The 19,782-nt window shown below is 31.5% G+C and overlaps 1 protein-coding gene across 1 annotated transcript in view; it reads left to right on the forward strand.

Moving 5' to 3' along the window:
• Nep5 (Neprilysin 5) overlaps positions 1-19,782 on the forward strand; it is a 270,596-nt gene that overhangs the window by 93,742 nt on the left and 157,072 nt on the right. The window contains exons 4-5 of the mRNA XM_067046034.1: positions 8,903-9,105; positions 19,436-19,642. Coding sequence (XP_066902135.1) covers positions 8,903-9,105; positions 19,436-19,642 — 410 coding nt within the window. The remainder of the gene's footprint in view (positions 1-8,902; positions 9,106-19,435; positions 19,643-19,782) is intronic.

Here is a 19,782-nt window from a genome sequence, read left to right on the forward strand (position 1 = left end):
TTATTTATAAATGTATTTTCTCTCGAAGAATCTAGTTAAAATAGTTAAATAAGCTTTTATGAAAAAAAAATATCAGAGAAGAAAACGAGATGACCTTGTTAGGCGTTAAATCGAATGTTAGGGTTATTAGAGAATATACTTTTTGCTTGTAGTCCATTAGTTGTTTTCCTACTCCAGTTAGCAGCCTGTAATTGGATTGGAATCCTCCCAGAGATACGACACAGTTCCTGTTTCCAATTCCCCCTCCGATGTAGATTTGGGATGTTCTGCTCCACCTATTACTCTTAACGCTCAGGAAGTAACCACTTCAATTTCTTCAATAAATGATTATTTGCAATTTCACCATCATGATGTTCAATAAGCTATTTGGTCTAAACAATCAGAATATGTCATCTTACAATCCAAATATTCTCGGGATCTTGCTAGTTTTTGAAGTTATTAGAACCATCAAAGTCGGTTGGGCGGTTGTTTAAAAAAAATATGGAATACAATACCTGTAGAGGAAAGATTTAGCTAATTATGAACTTTAAAATCCTTTATCTTTAGCAAATTATATTCTATTTGTTTTCATATGTTCAATTCTTTTTACATATATCTTTATTAAAATTTACAACTGTACATAGCAATTTACTTTCAGTAAATTTGACGTGAGTATATAATGGAGTGATATAGACTCGTAGAGAAACCATCCATTGGTAGTACTCTGATAACGAAGGTCTCGTGGCATTCTTCTTTTCAGGCGTCTTGGAGGATTGTCAGGAATGGTAGAGGAAGCAAGGTCAGAAACTAGTGGGTTCGGGTGGTTAGAAAGTTTATCATGGAAGGATTGGTAACTGGTTCTGGCCAAATCGGCAATATATGGAACATTCAGATTCTGATAGATGACTAGGTTTGTGACAAATTACGGAACATTAAGGATTTTACGCTGAATTTTTGATTTTTAGCTGTAAGGATCGGATTCGGAAGGAATTCGATGGTTTAGTGCAGCCCCAAAGCTCAACTCCGTTATGTCCAGTGTTCAAAATTAAATTACGCTATCGTTTTGATTTGAGCAGGGAACAATAAAAAAAAATAATAATAATAGATATTATTTAATAATAATGATGAAAATATTTATAACCGAGACGTAAAGGTTTTAGATATACATGTATGGAATGATATAAGAAATCATATAATACTTTCATAACTTTGAAGCTAAATAATTGTTTTTTATTTATTGATAAATATTAAAATCTGCCACAATCTTGAGCAATTCGTAATAGTGATAAATAATCATATTTATACCAAAATTAAAAAAAAAAAAAAGTTATATAAATGAAATTTCTATATGTACACACACAGAAAGATGAATAAAATGGGGATAATTAAGCAATGTACATTAAGAAATAAGGATAAAATAAGAAGTGTAAAATTTTGAACTAATATAACAATTAAATAAAAACAATAATGGTATTTATGCACAATAGCAATATCAAGTGGCTAAGGTTGATTCAAGGATTGAACTAAAACCGTCTTCAAAGTAAATATTATAATTATTAAAAAACATTTTTCTACCTTATTCTGGGACCGACCGATATACAATATGTTTACATCCGGTCTGACCTCAATTATTTTACATTTCTTAATAAATTAGTAAAGACTACATGTAGGTTCAAGTTCATATGATTCTAAAATATTTTTCAGAGGTCAAGTGAAAAGAATTAAAAGCAAAATTAATATTTGGCAATTTCGAGATTGAAAAATGTATTAAGTGGTATCCATGCACACATATTAATCAGTTATAAACATAGATCTGTTGCTATAATATTGATATGCGCAGAGACATAAGACTCAAAAATTCCATTTGGGGAAAATGACTCCTACTTGAATGTTCCTCAATTTCATTTCCGTGAAATTATTTTAATGTAATAACTTTGTTTAGTGAATCTAACTTGTGTTTTTAACAAGTGAATTTGGTTAAAGTATAAATTGTAAATAGAATCTCTGTATTGTGTAACGATAAACCGTATTGTGATAATTATGATGATAACTAGGTTGAGTGATTCGGTAAAGCAACACAGGCGTCTTTTAAAACTGAGTCAGCTCTGTAAAGGTTTGAATGGTCGTCCAAATTTGAAAACAGCTGAATCACAGAATTAGATTACAAAGCTAAATACAATTTTGTGAATCTAATCTTTGCTATTTTCAGTCCGACAAAGTTTCCCGTATTCCTCTTGTAGTTGTGTATCCTCTTCCGGATGAAACAACTATGCAAAACTCCTAACTCCTCTGTTGACAACCTCTCAGCTAATTACAAAACTTTCAAGAAGGTGTCTGAACTATTTCTTGTATGTGGTTTAAGAAAATTCTCAGGAATGCAAGTAATTTTAACAATATAGAATCCACAAAATTATAAAAACAGTGAAATATTGAAGATGATATGGCTATTTCTGTGACTCGAAGACTTAAAATAAGCTAAATATTTTAATTTTCTAAATTAGAGAATTAAATAATTCTTTTATTCTTTTGACTTGACCTCTGAAAAATATTTTAGAATCATGTGAACTTGAAGATGTAGGCCTTCACTGAACCTAGTTATCATCATAATTATCCCAATACGATTTATCAAATCATCAAATAATTACATTAAAATAATTTCACGGAAATGAAATTGAGGAACATTCAAGTAGAAGTCATTTTCCCCAAATGGAATTTTTGAGTGTTATGTCTCTGTAGTCCTATGTCTCTGCGCATATCAATATTATAGCAACAGATCTATTTTTATAACTGATTAATATGTGTGCATGGATGGGTACCACTTAATTCATTTTTCAATCTCGAAATTGCCAAATATTAATTTTTTATGACCATTTAATATAAATCATCCAATTATCTTGGTTAGGTTTCTCCAAAATCCTGTCTTTTCCTATGTAAGGAAAGGAAATTCCCCTAATGCAATAAGCTTACACATGACTCAATTTTCAACACAGTCCGATCTCAATATATTGTCAATGTTTTATCATTGTAAGCCTATTTGATTGATAATTGGTTCACAGATATCATTGTTACGATTTAAAATTATATCCTTACAGCCGGAAAATGCTTTAATGTAATTACATTTAGTAAGTTACGTGTTCGTTCATGTACCTCATTCTTTTGTCGCCTAACAACAGCATCTTGTAAGTCCTTATTAAATATGTTACTATTTTGATCATTTTTATAATGAATGACCATTCAATATTATGGACCATTTTTTCTTTCAAGCCAAAGATAAGTGGTTTGTTACCAGTTGAAGCCGAAATTCTCATTCCTTATTCAAACAGACGACAAAGATATTATATAAATAATATTCACTTTTTTTTTTTAATAATTTATTGATATTTACAACTGTATACACATATATACAACAAGTAAATTTGCTGTAGGTGACATAGTGTCATGATAAAAACATGTGGTGAATCTACCCACTGATAGAACTCCAATAACATTTCTAGAGGAGAAGATCTCGAGGCCATCTTTTTTTCAGACGCCTAGGAGGATTATTAGGTAATGAAGGAGAAGCCAGGTTAGAAATAAGTGGATTTGGGTGGTTGAGAAGTTTATTATGGAAGGAACGGTATCTGGTTCTGGCCAAATCGGCAACATATGGAATATTTAGGTCCTGTTGGATGACTTGATTTGTGACAAAGTAAGGAGCATTAAGGATTTTACGAAAGATTTTGGACTGTAACGATTTGATTCTGGAGGAATTTGATGGTTTAGTGGAGCCCCAAAGCTCAACTCCGTATGTCCAGATAGGCCTTATAATAGTCATGTAGATCAGTCTTTTGTAATGGATTAGCATTTTAGACCGTTTGTCTAGTTGTGTAGTCGGAATCTACGAGCAGTTCCTTGTCTTTTTAGTCTTGTATGAGGATTCTATGTCACAGTTATTTGTCGAGATGTAGTCCTAAGTAACGGATCTGTTCGACAGGAATAAGTGGGGTATTATTAAAGGATATTGTAGGGGAAGAGGTCATGGGTTTACGTCGAAGGGTAAATGTGATTTTGTGGGATTTATTGGAATTTATTTTAATCCTCCAGTTTTGGCACCATTCTTCAAGGGTGGTGATGTGGGATTGGAGGGTTTGGGATACAATGTAAGGATCATTGTTCACTGACAATAGACATGTGTCATCGGCATACGTGGCGAGGATTGTGTTAGGATGGGTTGGAATGTCAGCTGTGAAAACTGTATAAAGGATAGGACCAAGGATACTACCCTGAGGTACACCAGCAGACTGACGGTATAGGGATGAATAAGCGCCGTTGTAATTTACTTGAAATAATCTGTCGGAGAGATAAGAACGGATAATTAGGAAGTATGTAAGAGGTAGGAATTTACGGATCTTGTATAGCAGTCCTGGGTGCCAGACTCGATCAAAAGCCTAATTCACTTTTAAAACACAGAATCGTAATAACCATTCTCTCAGCCCCCAACAAATCCATCAGAGAGAGAAGGCTTAGAATAATTACAGTATACTACGTATTTTATAGACTAGGGTAGCCTCGAGGGCCATGACGCTTACAATAGATTATAGTAGTGAAGAAAGGTCGAGCATGGTCAGTACTTGGAAGGGTAGCCAAACGAAGTGGTTGATGCTACATATAATCCACTCTGTAATAGTTTGTAACGTCATCTTCAACTATCAGTTTATTTTTATTAGATTTTTTTGTAGTAATTAATTCTATAATATTAGTGATTGATTTTCGGTCCATGAATGTCAAGTTATTAACGTTGAGGTCAGTCCGGCGGATAAGCATATATTAATCTGATTTTGCTAATTACCTCAAATTCCAATTCCAGACTAATTGGCTATACATCATGTATCAGTGCTGACGTGAGCTCATGAGCATAGAAAGTTTCTTGCTAACGTTTCATAAAGTATTTCTCATATGTTGTAAGCAGCAAACTCATGTTATAATTTCTTTATCACTTAAATTTCACTGGCATACAGTCTTAATTTATACTTTATTTTTCAATATTTGTCAGTTTTTTTGGGGTTTTTTTTTAATGCCCAAATTCCTTTATATTCTTATATTACTATATTTGCCCTTGTAACAATATGTGAATATATATATATTATAAGTTACGAGATAGTGAGAGGAAACTAAAAATTCAAATAAAGGAAAAGCTGATATAGAAATCTATCAGCTGATATAAAATTCTACCAGACCGTAACTTTATTCACCTATAGCTTTCCTAATAAATGTATATATTTGAGCTAGCTCGTTGTTGTTTTGTTTTCTGGAACACCAATTGAATGATTACATTTTAACGGTGCCTACAAAAATATAATAATAGGGATACGTATATACAGTAAGATTTATGGTCCTTAAAAAAAGACAGTTAAGGATGATTCACATTCTACGGTTGTATAGACTAGTGAAAAAGAAAAGAAGAGACAAGTTTAATTACATAATAAAGCATATAGAGGTAAAACCTAAAACCAAAATTACTAGCTAGCTTCACTAACATGATAATATGATTAATTATATTGGTCTGGTATTGACTTCGAATTATCTGAGTCTCCATGGCTTAATCGTGACATCGTTAATAAACCCCTCCCTCACGTTCGATGTAGTACTGAGTCCATATGTTTTAATTAGGGCACCAAATTAATTTGTTTAATTAATTAACTACGACAATATTTCCAAAATCGGCAATGCCATACGTTTTTTAGCTTAATAAAGGTTTCATGTCAAATCTGAAAAAAAAGGTTTTATCAGCCAAAATGCCAAAAAATTACGGTAGAATTTAAAACTGGAAAGTTTGAAAAAAAACAAGGTCAGGAACTAACTATTTGAGATCTCTTAGGAGTGACAGAATTATTTTATAGCTAGCATAAGCATGAGTGAACCGAACTTGATTACATATTTTTAAAATAAAAGAGGTAAATTATTTGATCAAACTTGCAACGATGATTTATATTGAAAAAATGATTGTCACTAAGTAGAAACAATGTAGGCCAATAACTGGAATGTGATCACGTTAATAATAATTATTTCAATTGAAAAAAAAGTTAATAATGTCATGGCTGGTAAGTAACTACAATTTTATAAACAAGAAATTTTTACTTCTTTTATTACCTTGAACATCGGAAGAAAAAACTTGTCTTTGCGTGCGCCCAAATTGCGTCTTCCCAAATAATAATAAGATCTTACACCTAGAATTTGACTGCCTAAATTAGTGATTTTTCTCAGTGTTCAACATAGCCTTTTTCAGTTAAAACAAGCTGGATGAAAGATCCCAGCATCACGTAATGTATCCTTCATCTTCATGTCAGGGCTCAGTTGCCAATTTAGTCGTTATGCAGGAATAAATCTAATTTTCAAAACAAATAAACAAACAAGGTAGTTAATAAAAAAAATATTAATATTACATTAATTAGGAATATTACCGATTACATAAAAAAGTAACAGTCAGAAAAAAAATTATGTATAAATGATATTATTTCTCAAAAAAAAAGGAAGAAAAGATAAAAATCAAATCATTGGTATCTCTGAGCCATTCAAGAGCAAGGAAAATATTTTTCCAAACCCGCGCTCAATATGTTGAAAGGGAAGTCTCATCTATATTTCATTTTTTAAGAAAACCCCTTCGAGATTTTTTTATGGCTTTATTCATTCTATCTATATTCCTCCGTTTTAATATTCAACCTATATTCCTAAACTTGAATATGATAAAACTGAATGCAGATTATTTCATTTTTTTTTTTACTTTTCAATATTCTCGGTAGTTTCCGTTTTAATTTCTTCACCAGGCACGTAGCCAGGATTTTACTTCAGAGTGTGCTATTAATTTTTTGTATTGCTTAGAGATTCCTATAGTGACCCAGATTAATTGTTAGGTAACCAATCTAATTGAGCAACATCTAATACATATAGCCATTCTTACCCGGATATTAATTTTCTGAAGTAAATTTAAATTAAAAATTGTTTATTTAAGGAAAAGTAGGTTCGATCTAAGCCCATTTCGTGCCTATGGTTAATACTTTCTTATTTTGTTAGATCTATTTCAAATAAATAACTTGCTTAATAAGGGAGCGGAGACATGAACAATGGAAAAAGAAACGTATCAGAAGTTGACCACATTTGAGTGAAAGATCCTCAGAAAGATATTTGGAGCGGTTTTCGTTGGTGGAGAGTGGCGACCAAATGATATGAAGAGATTTACATTCTCTTTAGCTAGCCTGATGTTAGTCTTATCAAACGATATCGTCTGAGACGGGCTGAACATGTGGCCAGGATAGAGAAACAGTAAACTCCTATAAGGTTATTAATGGAGATAGCCCATGGCCGGAGAAGAGTTGGCCGCCCCCAACTTCGATGGATTGGCTGTGTGGCTGCGGGCGCGAGTGGTTTGACAATCCACAACTGAATGGTAGCACTGAAGGACAGAAACTTCTGGAGGTTGCTGGTTGAGGAGGCCTGGACCTGTCAACATGTAGTAGCACCAAACATAATAATAATAAGGGATCATTAATGTAATAGTATTTACTATGCATTTTCTTTCATTTTTTTAATCTGCCTATTGCCTAGCAGAGAGAGGTAATATCCAATCCTGTTTTTAAAAGACTTCTTAGCCTTCCACGATAACCATTAGTTAGACTTGTTGGATAGTAACTTGAAAAACTATCAATGCACAGTTCATTCATTCACTGTGCCAGTATTAAATGCCAGGTTATTAACTAATTACGAGATGACATAAAGAACATTTTTATCTAAACTGTTTTTTTTTAAATTATTATAGTTTAAAATGACAACTTTGATTTTTTTCTGTTTACATAAAAATAAACATTTTTGTTTATTTATTGTTAATGCTGAAAGATTCTTAAAACTATTTTTTACGTTAATATATATTTGATGAGCTTGATCATTGGTTGAGTTTAAATCAATATGTTATTTTTCCTAATTTTATTGATTGTACATTACTTAATAAACACAAATTTATTTCCATGCAGATTCTATTTTATTATATGTAAAAGTCATTAAATCACACCAATCAAATGTAATTCAGTAGTTTTGGAAAAATATAAAATTTCTGTTCAATAGCCCTAACTAGTCCCTCAAATTACCGGAGAGATGGTTTTGCAAATTATAAACCTTCAACGAAATCATTCAGAATTATGGCTATTTCTATTACATTATATTGGAAATAGAGAATATCACATAACAAAAGAATTAAGATATGAGATTAGGAGCAGCATGTATATAGTAGAGTCGTCTAGGGGGCCCCTTCGCAACCAGATCTAGTCGTAATAAACCTAATCCACACTTAGGTCACACCGACTGAACAATCTGCGATATACGCCAATGTGTTTTGCCTCATTGTTATACCGAATATTATGTCTATCACACAATTATTATTCCACATGTAAAATTGGTTAGGTCAGATGATTTTTTCTCAGCTAAACAAGGACAATTATTATTACTATTTTTTTGTTATTGTTGACCATGAAAGACCTTTTTTGTAAAGAAGAGTTGCTTATTTTTATTTAATGAAATAATTCTTATATTTATTATCATCCTTATAAATAATTTACTTCAATTTTCGTACCTTTACCTTTTCATTTCCTTAAATATGAATCTTAAGAATAAATTATGTATCGAAATAAATTAAATAATTTCTTTATTTACTCACGTTTATATTATAGTGAAGTAAATTATCGCAATCTCACTTATACCTATAAAAAACAGAGAATGACAAATTATTTACAGAGTTAGGCGCGTTAGCCTCCAGGTAGGTTTACAATAAAACAATGGGAGGACTAACAACATTAGGCATTTGTAAATATATTTTACTGTCAATAAACAATGATGATATGATAAATTGAAGAGAATATATATCAACAACCCTGTATTAACAAGCTGCCTCTTGCAGACCGGCTGGACGCGCTGGGCACAGAACCACTTCTAGAGGTGGTCGAGAGGACTGGTCTGCCCAGGACAGTACCTGATGAGAACAGTGCAGCCTCCTTCAACTTGGCCAAGGTCCTCGCCAAGACTCAGAGGGTCCTCAGCATGGATATCTTGGTACAGCTGTCCCTGTCAGTGGACAACACGACCAACCTCACCATCGTCGCGGTAAGAACTGCATTAAGTACTCTAAATGTAATATATATTTTTTAATGTATAAAAAATCGTTTTGCAGTACATATAATACTTTATGTTTGTATAAATAAAGACTTTTCATAAAACAAAAACGATCAGTAAACAACATTGTGGGCTTCTGGTTTCAGGACTTAATTTATTTACCCAATAAAATAAAACTGTTTCTTAAATGTTGGTTAAGACAGGAAACTGCACGTCGATTTCGACTATTACAGCACTTACTAGATAAACGGTCCAAACTTCCAATTCATTACAAAAGACTGATGTACATGATAATTATAAGGCCTATCTGGACATACGGCGTTGAGCTCTGGGGATCAACTAATCCTTGGAATTCCTCTCGTATCCAATCCTTACAATCGAATATCCTTCGTAAAATCCTAAATGCTACCTATTTTGTCACAAATAAAATCATCCACGAAGACCTTAATGTTCCATTTGTAACCGATCTAGCCCGAAACAGATATCAATCCTTCCATTATAAACTCTCTAACCACTCAAACCCATTAGTTTCTAATCTTGCTTCCTCTTTTATTCCGGACAATCCTCCGAGGCGTCTGAAGATCTTCCAAAGAAGATGGCCTCGAGACCTTATATTATAAAAATGTTTGTAGAGTGCAACCAATGGGTAGTTTCTCTACATCCTTGTACCATACCATTATGATTTCCTCAAATTTACTTGATGTATTTATGTACAGTTGTAAATATCAATAAATAAATTTTTAAAAAAATTGGTTATACGGAAAGATGGTTTATATATTTAAATCTAATGAATTTATCTTTGTAAAGGTTACAAAATGATACATACAAAAATGCACAATTAGGTATCTAAAATGGAATCGAACATTTTAAACCATACATAACAACCATGCCCTTCCTTTTCACACATACATGAAACGATACAATTCCTTCACTAAATAATTAATTGTTTTAAAAACAAAGAAATAATGATGTATAGTCAAACAACTCAATTATGTCCTGTAAGAACTATGTTACACTTTCCAAATAGTGCAGGACTTGGTCAAATTATGTTTCTTATTTTTTTATGTTTTACATAATCAGCTATCGATATAATTTTTATAGATGTAAAAAATGTAATTTATTTCTTTTGTTATTATTATTGTTATGTATTTTTTTAAATAATCGACATACGTCGTGATTTTCAGTTGCATTAACGTTAAATCATAAATTATGCTGTTATTTAATGTACGTGATGAATGAAAAAAAAAGTAATAACAAATTATAAAATACAATTTTATTCATTTCAAATTATTCATTGTCTTATTAAGATATTTCTAAATCCTATGGAAATACCAGTATTTATCTTTATCTATACTAAAGCTGTGATACCTTCTACTCTGTAAAAATCTACAGATAATTTCTAAAAGAATAAAAATTAAGAGATAATTCGAAAGGCTTCTTGAAGAAAGAAAAAATTTAACTTTGTAGGTTACGATGGAATGTTCAATGACTTATTAATATCAAGGCGATATATATAGACAGTATCTAATTTATTAATATTTGGTCTGAATATGATGGGTAAAAAAAATCCTTCTCCACCCTAATAAATCAAGTTTGATAAATCTGTTTTTCAATACAACCTCTATCGAACATAAAGCTCTTCCAAGATAGGATAGGATATACTCCAACCCTTGTTGTATTTAAGCTCTCACTCAGTTAGTAAGTCTTTCCTTATTTAAAGCCCACTTCGGGCGATAACTCTTCCAAACGTGCCAAAGATGTTTTCTTTCTCGCCTTTTATCATTTATTTATCTACTCAATTTCCTCTGTTGTGTAGGTATGTTTGGTACCTCTTTGCAGTATCACACAATTCTTTGATTTCCATTCAATGCTTTACGGAATATTTTTCCCATTTCTTACTTATTTATTCAGTTAGTAATATTCCGAAATAGCTCTGTATATATTTTAAGGTATCGATTTAACAGAAAAAATAATTCTCATACAATAATCCTATAATAATTGTATATTCTACTACAGAAAAAAATCCATAATCATACTAATAATAAACTCGAATTTATTTCCATACATATTCTATTTCATTATATCATAAAACTCATTAAATCACACTAATTAAATGTAGTTCAGTAGTTTTCAAAAAATAGTACTGAAGACAAATTTTAGATCTAGTGAACTATGTAAAATTAATTTTTCGACTAACTTACCCATTACATAGTTCTGTCTATTCAACAATAGTCCTAGCGAATCTCTCAAATTAAGCTGTCATTATCAAAAAGATGCTTTTTGCAAATTATAAACCTTCAACGAGTATATTGAGAACTATGGCATACTACCAGTTCTTTAATTTAATGAAGTCAAATGCTACGAATCCTATATGCTAAAATCTTGTTTAGCGGAACTTAAACATTTCCAGGATTTCCAACTAACATTCGGAATGGAATTTCAATTATACAGACGGATCGAAAATTCAAGATGGAGTAACGCTGACGTATTTAAAAACATTACACGTTTTAGATATAAGGTTCAGTTTTTGTGGTTACTGTGTTACTGTGCTACTAGAGGAAAAGAATAGCAACCAGAGACACTCTACATTGCATTTATCAAACAAATAGTTTCTTCCGTAAAAGAAAAGAGGCGTTAGAAACGGTAGTAAAAGCGATCCAGAGAAATAGATAATAAACTAAGAAGGAAAGAAATATGGATATGGGGAGCCCAATTCAATAAAACATTTTTCATGTTAGTGGTGATCAACATTCGGATATGTTTTCTTGTCAATTCCATCTGAGAGCAGAGAAACATGTATTTTATATAATTACAGCAATTCTGTTTTTTTTTTATTGTTTTCTTCCTTTGTTCTGTAATGATTTAATTGTTATCGCATATCAATGGATTTGTTATTTTTGTGTACAATAGTTTAAAAATTATATTAAATGAATTTAAATACACGAATAAAAAAAAAAAAAAAACGAAAGACTCGTCAAGTAAAGTACACCCTTTTTTTCCATCACAATCAGAATTTTCAGATAGATTAAAAATTAGAAATTTATGGACTTAATTTTTAGGATTTTTTTCTCCCGATATCTAAGTTCCCATAAAAATTTATAACACTTACAATTAATAAAACTGATACATAGTTGAATTTTTACTCTTCCAACCCATATCAATATATCTTAGATTTTATTCCTACATAAGGAAGAAAATTTAGTTCTAATAAAACTCCTAATACTTTTTTAATATATAAAAACTCCTGAAAAAAGGGTGAAGACCACTCTTAAGTTTCGTGTAAATTAGGAAAGTCTTTTTGGAATTATCACAATTTTCGTGATTTACAAAACAAAATTGATAACAAATGTAGGGTGCGCATTACAAACATTTTAATTTCCCCCTTACTTACGTCCCCAAGTATCGAGTAGATTTGTGGACTCATTTCTAAGTCCTTCTATTTTTGTAATTTAAAAAAGAATATAAGACCATAGAAGGGGTAAATTTGGAACAAAACATACTTATTCTTTTGTTGGTATAAAACTTATATTTCAATGTTCTCAAGGTTGAAATCGAAAAACGTTTATCAACTTTGTCCCTGTATGAAATACAACAGTTTGTTTCTGAATGAAATACACCAGTTTCCCAAAATATAACGAAGGCGTTCACATAGGCATGCATTCAGAGAGACTAGGTGGGTTTGGTTCTCCAATTTTTTCTCCGTTAATTATTCATCAAATTCTTTTATATTTTCTTTGTTATCCATTCCTAATTAACTGAACAAATAAACGCTGTTTGATTTATTACAACTGAGGCGTTGTTTTTTGATTATTACTAAAATAATATAAACTTTTGTCAGTGTTTGGTAAAAGAATTTATTAAAAGAGAAGGGAATCTTTAAATTTTCAAAGATTTCAATCATATTTCGCAATAAGTAAGTAAATATATATATTTTTTTAACTGTATTTATCTTCCAAAAATGTGTGTTTGGTTATAGGGTTTTATTTTAATGGGGAAATCCTCGTAAGATCGTAATTATTAAATAAACTTGATTTGAAAATTCATTTGTAACTGGACTTGATTGCAATCGATAAATCATTTTAGGAAAATTTAATAGTTTTTATCTGTAATTAATTTAATATTAATTGTAATTAAAATAGTAATAACTAATTTAATCGAGCCAACGTTTCGCCCCACGTTGGAAGGCTTCATGAGGGCTAAAAAAGATACAAACACTTGACATAGTTACAAAGAAAAAGAAAAAAAAGCATAGTGGAAAATAACATGGGTATACAGTGAAACGTAAAATTTAATAAGAAAAATTAAAGGTTATAAACAATAAATGAAAATGGTAATAGTGACAGAAAGATAAAGATAAACTAAGAGAAGAAATATTAAAGAAAGTACAAATTAAGAGATGAAAAGGGAAAAGAATAAAATCAAATAAAAATGAATGACGGAAGTCAAAGTCAGAGTGAACCGTTTGTACTGGGAGAAGTGGGGATGGTAGTAGAGTACGTCACATAATAACGAAAATAATTTTAAAGTAAACAATGTAAAAATTATTAAAGTTAGGTACACAATAAATGATGATATACATAATACAGGGGGAGAAGAAATATTTACAAAATTATAAAATAAAAAATAATATTAAAAAAATAAATAAATAAACAAAATTTCATGGATAGAAAAACAAGGAAGAAATAAAGTTATTTATTGTTTGAAGTTATTTTTTTCGATATCAACTTTTTATAAACCACAGTCAATTAATTTTATGACTTTATTTTTCATTTCCAGCTTAATTCTTCCGAAAACCACCATTAGATGAAACATTTTTATCACTCATTTTCCTTCACAAGGGTTAGAAGCAACTGTGAAAAAGTATAAAGTTAAAGAAAAAGTAGTTTGCCAAAATATTTGTCAAATAACTTCAATATTCTCTCATACTGGATAAGATGGTTACCGGGAAAGCACTGTTTGAATCATTGTCTAATTCGGAATAATAAAAATGTTCTCTTCCAACTTGTATATAATAAAATAAATTTATTGATTTTATTTTTCATTTAAATGGATTTTTTAGCGTTTACCAATTAGTGTTTTATCAAAGCGGTCAATATTGGTGGTCTGCGTTGGGTTCAGAGCAATCCCACCCGTGCATCTTAATGGCAACAATGGTTAAATATTTGCCCCTTAGGTTTAAAAAATCTGGTAGCGTTGACCTGATTGACAATCCTGAAGATTTGCTACCATTAACTATTGGTAAATAATTGGGATTGGGGATACACGGATGACCGGCCACTAAAAAATTTTGCTGGATAATATTACTCTTGAGTTTACCATTCTATGTTCTATTAAAGCTGTCATAATATTCATTGATCCCTAGCATTAATTATCTTTAGTTTAGATAATTATAAACGGAAAAGATCCTTCTGAAAAGTTTGGTAAACTATAATTTATCCTAAGAATCAAAGTGCCGTATTATACCATAATAAATTACAACTCAGTTAATCACTCCAAGGAGGGAAAACATTGTTACTTTCCTTAAATTAACAAAGGGAATTTTCAAGCCAAAGGAAACTACAAGACAAGGCAGTTAAGATGTTGTTAAGCCTTCGACCGGGTTAGTTAACATCGGGAGCGAGAAGGTAGTTCAGGCTAGAGAAACATCTGGTGGCCAAGTTTAACTCGACTTACCCAAGTCACCAACAGATAAAGTTTTCGATCTCTAGTGGACGATTCGGTTCAAACTTTTACTTGAAGAAATGCACTTAGGGCGAACGAATTAAAGGAATTTCGGTGAATCTCCGAAACAAAGTTAAAGTAAGATTATTCAAGTAATCATACCATTAGCAGCTCAAATTATTTAATAACTGAGATTTGAAAATTCCGCTTCCGTTCCCTAGATATAAAAAAATCAGATATGTTACAAAATGTAATGCAAATATTGATTAAATATTCAAAGAATTACTCTAATAATTCAGTTATTTTCAATTAAAGGTTAATATGTTTGGAAAAAATTCTATAAATTATAATAATGGTTATCAAGAAAAAAAAAGGTGGAAAATTAATAAGTAAATGGTTCGCAAAAATACATTGCTGGACGGACGTTTTATTATTGGTGCTATCAGGATTATTGGCTAAAAAAGGATACTTAAAAATCGTATCAGAATTTTCTATTTGACCATTCAGAATCACTCGTATATATGGGGAGGTATCATTGAGCAATACCAACAATACTCATCTTCCTTATTACCAATCGAAATAGAAACTGTAGTATGAAAACATCACACTATATTGGGTCTTCAATTAGTAAATAATAAACCTAGTCTTCAAAAATTGAAATTCAAAAATTGGCTGTTATGATTGGTGCTGTTCCAACCGATTATAATAGAGACAAAATATGATCATCGGCAAAAAAATGGTATAATACTAAAATTTTGTGCCAGGCACTTCGGCAACATTCTATACATTATCATATAAATGTATAGGTATATTCGCTAGCAGGGTGGATTTGATTTTATCTACTATGGAAAGAATGAACTATGACTAAATCAATAAATATTACTTATGAATACAAATTTAAAAAAATATATTTTATTAATTTTTCTTTTTTCTCAAAAACATACAAAAAAGTAGTATTTTGTGTTAATTAAATAAAGATTTAATTTTTAAACAATAAAATTAAAATGAAAACATTAAACTAAAAAACGCAACAAAGAAAAAATTAATTGATAAGAAAATAACCTGAGATTATAGTTTGGCAATATTTAAGTTCATAATTAGTATATTTGAAGACTTTATTACCTCTTTCTTTAACATTTAGCTAGAGTGTTACCAATGGGTAGTTTCTCTACACGCCTGTAACACTCCATTTTAACTAAGATCAAATATACTGAATGTATTACAGTACAGTACAGTTACAGTACAGTACAGTTGTAAATTTCAATAAAGATATTAAAAACACATTTAGCATTTTACAATAGACAAGGTCATTAGTTTGGGAAAACATGAGTATTTTCTTCTGTAAAATTTATTCCTAAATGTTGATAATTTTTCTTTGTAAAATTCAGAAGTAGAAATTTTATGACTACTTAGAAAAGAAAAGAGATTAATTCACAAAAATCATTAAAAAATAAACTAATTAATCATGTAAACCGTCGATATGATAGGGAATGGTTTTTCCTCGTATCCGCTACCACAGCGTTCATGTCGACCTTCACCAACACATGTACATATACAAATGGTACAAGTAATAATCTTGTTAATTTTAAGTAAAAAAAGTGATCAAATCGTCCACTCTATTGGGCAATAACATCCAGAAGAGGCCTCAAACTAGTCGATACCATACGCTCAGTAGTGAATTTCATCCCATTTGAACTAGTTCAGAGAGTAGTTCTACTCAATAATGTGATAATAAAGTTCTTAAATATTTATAGTTTAGCAGATATATTTTTGCTTTGAGGTTGTGAAAAAATATAGCAGATAATGTTGAGGAACGGTAACAACTTGACCTTTGGCTGTAACAATCCATCTGAAGCTATCTTAACGAAACACGATGTTGCTATTTATTGATTGCAGAGGACACCACTCCGGAAGGCGTATGAATTAAACAAACGAGAGTACAACTGAAGGCAGATAAGAGACCTTAGCATAACCGAGAAGAGATATGCAATAGCGTGCTGGAAGGGCATATGGCAACAGTTCTCAACTAACTAACTCGCCAACTGGCGCTATCAATGATGCATTGCTCACAAGAGTTTACTTAATGTCACTATTAAACCGAGGTTTAACGAATTACACTTCATTCACAGTTATACAAAAAGTGATAGTAAAAGTCAAAAAAACTAACTAAAAAAAGAGATTTCGATAATATTTTCTAGATACTAATCTATACCATAATTTTTTTTAATATTTATTTATTGCTATTTACAACTGTACATTTAGTAAATCTAATCTAAGTTAAATTGGAGTGTTACAGGCGTATAGAGAAACTACCCAATGGTAGCACTCTAATGACATTTTACATTAGCTGGTCTCGTGGCCACCTTTTAGGGCACCTCGGAGGATTGTCAGGAATGGATGAGGATGCAAGATTAGAAACTAGGGGGTTTGAGTGGTTAGAAAGTTTATAATGGAAGGAGTGATATCTGGTTCGGGCTAGATCGGTTACATAGGGAACATTAAGGTCTTTATGTATGATTTTATTTGTGACAAAGTAAGCATTGAGGATTTTACGAAGGATTTTGGATTGTAAGGATTGAATACGAGAGGAATTCGAAGGTTTAGTGGAGACCCAAAGCTCAACTCCATATGTCCAGATCGGCTTTATTATAATCATGTAGATCAGTCTTTTTTAATGTGTTGGAAGTTTAGACCGTTTGTCTAGTAAGTGCTGTAATAGTCGAAATCGACGTGCAGTTTCCTGTCTTTTCAGTCTGGTGAGAGGATTCCAGGTTAATCGCTTGTCCAAATGTAATCCAAAGTAGCGGATCTTTTTGACAGGGGTAAGAGTAACATCATTAAATGAAACTGTAGGGCAGTCAGTAGGTTTACGACGAAGGGTAAAGGTGATTTGATGGGATTTGTTGGAATTTATCTTAACCCTCCAATTACGACACCAATCTTCAAGGGCTGATATGGGATTGGAGATTTTGGGATACGATTAATGGGTTATTATTAACAGCGAGCACACATGTGTCATCGGCATACGTGGTGAGGATAGTGTTAGGATTGGTTGGAATGTCAGCTGTATAGACGGTGTAGAGGATGGGACCAAGGATACTACCTTTAGGAACACCAGTGGACTGATATACCATAAATTTATAATACATTTTCGCAAGGCCATATATTGTGATAATAATGAAATACAATCGGCTAAGTTAATTCAATACACACATTTATTGTGTTAGTATATTTTCTAGCAGATATGGGTTATCTCATCCAGTAATTGAAGTCGTAACAATTTAAAAAAATTAAATTAATTTATTCATTTAATGATAAATGTTTCATAATATCGTTCGTATCGACATATTACAGTCATAAATGTGTACATACATAACTTAGGAATAAAAATAAAAAATAATTTAAATTAATATGTTTTAGAATAAGCAAATTCATATAACTCATATATGACAATATGAACTCGGTAAAATTTTCTTTTAGAGATCAATAATTCAAAGACAAAACGTTTTTCCAAACCAGAGACATTGAATTCTTTGGGTGATCGGTAGAAGTTTATTGTAACTCACGTAAGTTATCTTAAATAAAAGTAATACTGTCAAAGTATATTTTTCTTTCATTTGTCTCATACATTAGGAATTGATATTTTACATGATCCAAAATAGTGCAACAAATATAGGCCAAACACTTGTAGCCTTCTGTCATACAACCAACTTGCTGACTAATCGGCTGCATTAAGTCTGTAGTTGGTAGAGAAATAGGAGAGTATATAAAAAATATGGAGTTATTCTACAACAAAGTGAAGTTAACTTTTAATTGCTATAAACTCGATAGTAATAAACAGAGCATTTGTTAAAGCTTTTAACTTAAATGCACTTAAAGTGGCCTCAGTATGAGTAGTAAGGGCACTAGCTACACACATGGGTGTTACAATCGTCTATGTGCACGCATACATTGCTCAAACAAAATTCTCTAATTTAATCCTTATTTGACTTTTATGTAAATAATGAATATTTGATTGTTAGATCGAATTTTCAATAAAATTGCTTTAACTTTTAATAAATTCCGCTTAATAATTTTTACCGATGATAGAGGAGAAAAATATGTATTAGTAGATATCTGAGGTACTACTCAACAAAAAAAAAAGAAACTAATAAAAAATGTATTAAATATAAACAGAAACTTTTCAAAAATAAATACTACAGTCATAATAGTCAAACCAGGAAATTAGTACTATATGATAACAATAAACCGCTAAAGAAAGGCACTAGACAAAGAATTTGGCTGCGTTGCCCTCCATAACTAGCTGTTTGTGTTTAAAATTTGTGAAATATGGTCCTGTACTTGGTGATTAAGAGACATCTTTCATTCATTTTCTTTTTATTACAATTAATTGATATTTTAGTTATATTAGGAGTTAAGTTTTTTACTCTGTTCAAAAGTCTTCTTTATATTTTTTTTATTCTACTATTTAGCATTCCGACCTGACTCCGTCAAGCGTATAGATCAGGAAGTGTTAGATGCACAGGGGCATTATTTGTTTGTTTTTTTTATTATTGATATACGGTGATATACACACAGGCTGTTGCCTTATACAATAAGAACTTTAATTTATATGTCTTTATTGCTGCAACCAATGCACGGCTCTGGACTGATGCTGCAGGTAGGCCCAGGTGTGGCTGGCTCCAGCCTGCCCGAGCTGGTGCCCCGCAGCGAAGACCAGAAGCCCTCAGTGGGGGCCCGGGATGCAGTGGCCCTGAGGCTGGCCTATATGGCTGGAGTGCTGGCCGAACTGGACCCAACGGCCAACATCACCGCACTGCCTGCTCTCTCTCTCAAGGTCTTGGTCGTCGACGCCCAGGTCAAGACGGTAAGTATCAATCTATATCATATTACAACAGTAAATAGTGCTGGTCATTAAGCAGCACAAACAAACAATAGGTGCTATGTTCCTGGTTAACCGCAGTTCTAAGGCGGATGAGAGTTCCAGAAACTACATTTATTAGATAT

Source organism: Halyomorpha halys, unplaced genomic scaffold (genome assembly GCF_000696795.3).
Source record: "Halyomorpha halys isolate HHAL.00 unplaced genomic scaffold, Hhal_1.1 Scaffold677.1, whole genome shotgun sequence".
In the NCBI taxonomy this organism is placed as follows: Eukaryota; Metazoa; Arthropoda; class Insecta; order Hemiptera; family Pentatomidae; genus Halyomorpha; species Halyomorpha halys.